Source organism: Oculina patagonica, unplaced genomic scaffold (assembly GCF_052425735.1).
Source record: "Oculina patagonica isolate OP01 unplaced genomic scaffold, crgOcupat unplaced1507, whole genome shotgun sequence".
Lineage (NCBI taxonomy): Eukaryota > Metazoa > Cnidaria > Anthozoa > Scleractinia > Oculinidae > Oculina > Oculina patagonica.
Genome location: NW_027557527.1, coordinates 1 through 4,394, shown reverse-complemented (window position 1 = coordinate 4,394; position 4,394 = coordinate 1). Strand labels below are relative to the sequence as shown.

Sequence of the window (4,394 nt, the reverse complement as noted above, 5' to 3'; positions counted from 1 at the left end):
AGCACAATCGATAAGGGCTTAACGCCACGTCAAGTGCCAAGCACGTGTGGTCTTTTAGGCATCGTTTCTCTGCAGGAGAAACTGACATTCGTAACCCATAATATTACGGTGGTGAAAGGTTAAGAAAAATATCAATGCCAAACGATTTTCACGCGAACGTCCTTAAAACGATGAAGCTTCTACAAGATAGTCAAAAATAGGAAAATGATCATAAAACCGAATTACGCTGACCGCTTACAACACCTTGTTGTCGTGGTAATGTCAAGACATACGAATAAAAAATTTACACATTAAATGTTCTCCGATAAATTTAAGAAAATGTAGCTAAAAATGTTGTCATTATGACTTAAATACTGGTTGAAAGTGATCAAATCTAAAAACTGTCTAGACACTTTCTGCCTTTTCGTAGCACTCATTATTCTCCCCAGCTAGCAGCCAATATCATGTCAGTCTGGCTGGAAACCCATCCTTTTTACTGCATACTACTCTGCATGTTAAACGTTTGAGATTAAAGTGGTATTGCATCTATCAGTCCAAACCATTTTCATGATTGAGTTATGTTCATTCGTACTGCTTAATGTGTTTATTATACATTGTAGTCACTAACTGTCTCCTCATCGGCTAAGAGCCTAGAGCTAATTCCGGGAATCCGCGCAACCCCGCGCAACCTACAGATTAGTGAATAATCTGCTAGAAGATTATTCACTAATATGTAGGTTGCGCGCACAATGCATGATTTCCAAGAGCAATGTGTCAGGCATCTGGCGGCGAAGGCAATTCATAGTTCGTTTATTCACTTCTTTTTTTTTTTTTTTTTTTTTTTTTTAATTTAATTTTATTCAGCATATGACACAACAATTACAAAACATACTAAAATAACTAACAGTATCGATAATTCACATGAAGCGCGTCAAATAGTCCATTATAACCGTTAATGTACTGATAATATATAAGACTAAATAATTACTAACAAAAAAAATAAGTTACAATGATATACGCTGCTTACTTAAAGTTACTACAGAAGAATAAATTATCTATAAATATTACGATCATTGATATATATAGTTATAAGTTAGCTTACATAACAACTCTAAAAATAGATGATGAGAACACACTTGTATATTAACTAACAGAACTGAAATTATTTATTTAGTTTATTCACTTCTTTAACCGAGAAGTAGATTAACCAAAGTTCAAAAATTGCTGGACAATAAAATCTCGGAAAACACAAAATGACTAACAAAAATTTGGAAGGAACTATTTCACGATTTAGTAGGACGACCAGCCGGAATTAGCACAAGGTTGAAATATTTTGTCATTATTTCCTTTTCCAGAAAAACAATGTATAATAAAACAATTATTAGATTCGGTTTATGTGATATTCGGAATAAGCAAGTGTCTCTGTAAGTGTTATCATTCGGCTTCGGCTGATAACACTTAACTCGACCTTGATTATTCCGGATATCACAAAAACCTCATCCAATAATTGTTTAAAATCATGTTATACTTGATGTAATTTTAACATACTCATATAAGAAGACTTTAGGATGCCTGCCTTGATAACATAAAAGAAAACAATCACTCTGGAGCTTCTCCTTCATCAAATTTAGTTTCAGTTTTCCTTAAAACTGCCTACTGATCTGACTCCTCCTCCTGATGCTGCTGCTGCTCTTGCACCTGGTCCTGCTCCAACACTTGATCCTGCACCTGCTCCTGTTCCTGCTACTGCTCCTGCTCCTACACCTAGCCAAATTAAAGTAAGGTAAGGTAAGGTAAGGTACAAAAATACAATATTACAAAGTCCTGTTTGATTAACATTCAAGGCAGTTACTGCATTGGTAGCCACTAAAATTCAACTTATTTAAATGTCTGATAAATGATGGCACATTGGGTGCGTGTTTTACGACCTCAGATTATATATGAATACAATCCGCAAAAAGATCTACCTGCTCCTGCACCAGCGCCGGCTCCTGCTGCTGCTCCTACTCTTGCTCCTACTCCTGCACCAGCTCCGACTCCTCTTGCTGCTGCTGCTGCTGCAGCTACTCGTGCCTCTGCACCAGCACCAGCTCTGGTTCTTGCTGCTGCTCCTGCACCAGCCCCGGCTCCTGCTACTGCTGCTGCTTCTCCTTCTACTTCTGCAACCGCTGCTGCTTCTGCTTCTGTCCATGCTTCTGCTCCAGCTTCTGCTTTTTTTCCTGCTCCTCCATCTGCTTGCGAATCTGCTTCTGCTGCTGCCGCTGCTTCTGCCCTTGCATTTGCATCTGCTTCAGCTTCTGCCTCTGCTTCTGCTTTTGCTTCCGCTCCTGCTTCTGTTTCTGCTTCTGCCTCTGCTTCTGCTTCTGCTTCTTCCCTTGCATCTGCATCTGCTTCAGCTTCTGCCTCTGCCTCTGCCTTTGCTTCTGCCTCTGCCTCTGCTTCTGCCTCTGCTTCTGCTTCTGCCTCTGCCTCTGCCTCTGCCTCTGCCTCTGCCTCTGCTTTTGCTTTTGCCTCTGCCTCTGCCTCTGCCTCTGCTTCTGCTTCTGCCTCTGCCTCTGCTTCTGCCTCTGCTTCTGCTTCTGCCTCTGTATCTGCTTCTGCCTCTGCTTCTGCTTCTGCTTCTGCCTCTGTTTCTGCTTCTGTCTCTGCCTCTACCTCTGCTTCTGTTATCGCATCTGCTTTTGCTCCTGTTTCTGCTTCTGTGTCTGAACCTGCTGATGCTCCAAACCCTGCCCCCGATTCTTGTCTTGCTACTGTTTCATTTTCTTCTCCTGCTCCTGCTCCTGCTCTTGCACATGCTTCTAACTCTACTCCTGTTCCTGCTCTTTCTCCTGCTTCTGCTCCTGCTCCTGTTCCCTCCTGTTTCCTCTCCAACTTTTTCTCCTGTTCACCCTCATTTATCCACGTTGTCGTTAAAGCTTCGTCAAACCTGTGACCAGTTTTTATGGCGTTTTTTCTCTTATCTGTAGATTCCTGACTATCGATTTCCCTCTCAGTACAGTTGGTGTTAACTCTTGGTTTTTCTTCATCTGATTCCTTAGTCTTGCTCGTCTCGGTCTCTCCCAGAGGATGGATTTTACTTTCTAGTTGAATATGTCTGTTGTCTTCTGGACCCTTTTCTTAAGCCACGTTCCTTGCCTCTGGGTACTTTGTCATTTCCTTTTTCGGTTTGCTCTCCTTTACCTTTGTATGAATTCTGCTCTTGAAGATGCGACGCACGAGCTTCACCGCCTTGTTCGGCGTTCCCTTCTTTGTGGCCGCTACTATCGCTAAATTCGTGATGAGAATAAAGATCTGCTTCAAGGGCCTTTCAAGGACGAAATCGCCAATGCCTTTCTTCGTTGCTTTGTATTTTTTTCCTGGTTTTATTTCCATTTCTTGTAACTTCACACGCTTCTTCATTTTCAACTCTTTCGCCATTCCTCTTTCTTTTCGTGACTCCATCATGTTGTGTTTCACCGTTGCCGCGTCCGTTTGGCTTCTCTTTGAAGTCGCTTGATCCGAAGGGGTCTTTGAGGAACTGCTTGAAAGCGGACCGACATCGGTTTGTTCGCAGATAGTAGATGATCGGATTCAAAGTGCCTGAGATGTAAATACTGTACCAGGCGATGAATCCAAACCAGGAGTCATCCAGGGTTTTCTTCTGAAAGCCCACCACTGCATACGCGATAGCAGGAGCATAACAGAGGAAATAAGCAGCTATTGTTATGGCGATGGTCTTTATCGCTTTGATGTCGTCTTTCAGTCGGGCTTCGGCTTGAAGAGGAGGTAAGTTCAACTCTGCTTAATGTGTTAAAATAAAACATAAAAGGGAATTTTGCTTCACTCAAAGCAAAAGATGTTCACTACAAATGGTCTGGAACAGTGCAATAATTATAATGCAGTGAAAAATCAGAATGTGTAAGAGGAAGATTATATGAAAAAATCTCTAGACGTGACTTTGATATCAAGTGGCGGATCTAGATCTTCAGATTAGTGGGGATTTTGATCATTTATACCCTGGAATAACGGGCCGGAGGCGTTCTTGAAAATAATTTTTACTCGGCCCTTCAGGCCTCAGTTCGTTTAAAAATAAGGTAGGCCAGTGGGCCGTCCGGACTCATCCCCTTGGGTCGCACTGATACATCCTGTGTGTCTAAAACCTCTAGCTAAGTCAGCCACTCGCCCTTAGTGATTACCTAACAATCATTAATGTATAACAACCTCTGCCCGTGATTTTATATCCTCAAGTACGGCATACCTAAAACTATGGCCAAGTGCTCCACTCGCCTTGCCTGATTTCATAAAAAAAAAATATTACATAACAATCTTTCCACGTGACTTTGTTCTCCTCAAGTATAGCGTGCCCAAATACTTAGCCAGGCCTAGCCTCCACAGGCGCGCTGCATGATTTGTTAACAATCATTATTACATAA

General features: G+C 41.8%; 1 protein-coding gene across 1 annotated transcript; it reads left to right on the top strand.

Annotated features, from left to right (window-relative positions):
- The first annotated feature begins 1,879 nt into the window (after positions 1–1,879).
- On the top strand, positions 1,880–2,914 carry LOC144639935 (uncharacterized). Its single transcript, XM_078499200.1, has one exon. It carries the CDS (start codon positions 1,880–1,882, stop codon positions 2,912–2,914), a length of 1,035 nt encoding a protein of 344 aa, XP_078355326.1.
- The last annotated feature ends 1,480 nt before the right edge of the window (positions 2,915–4,394 follow it).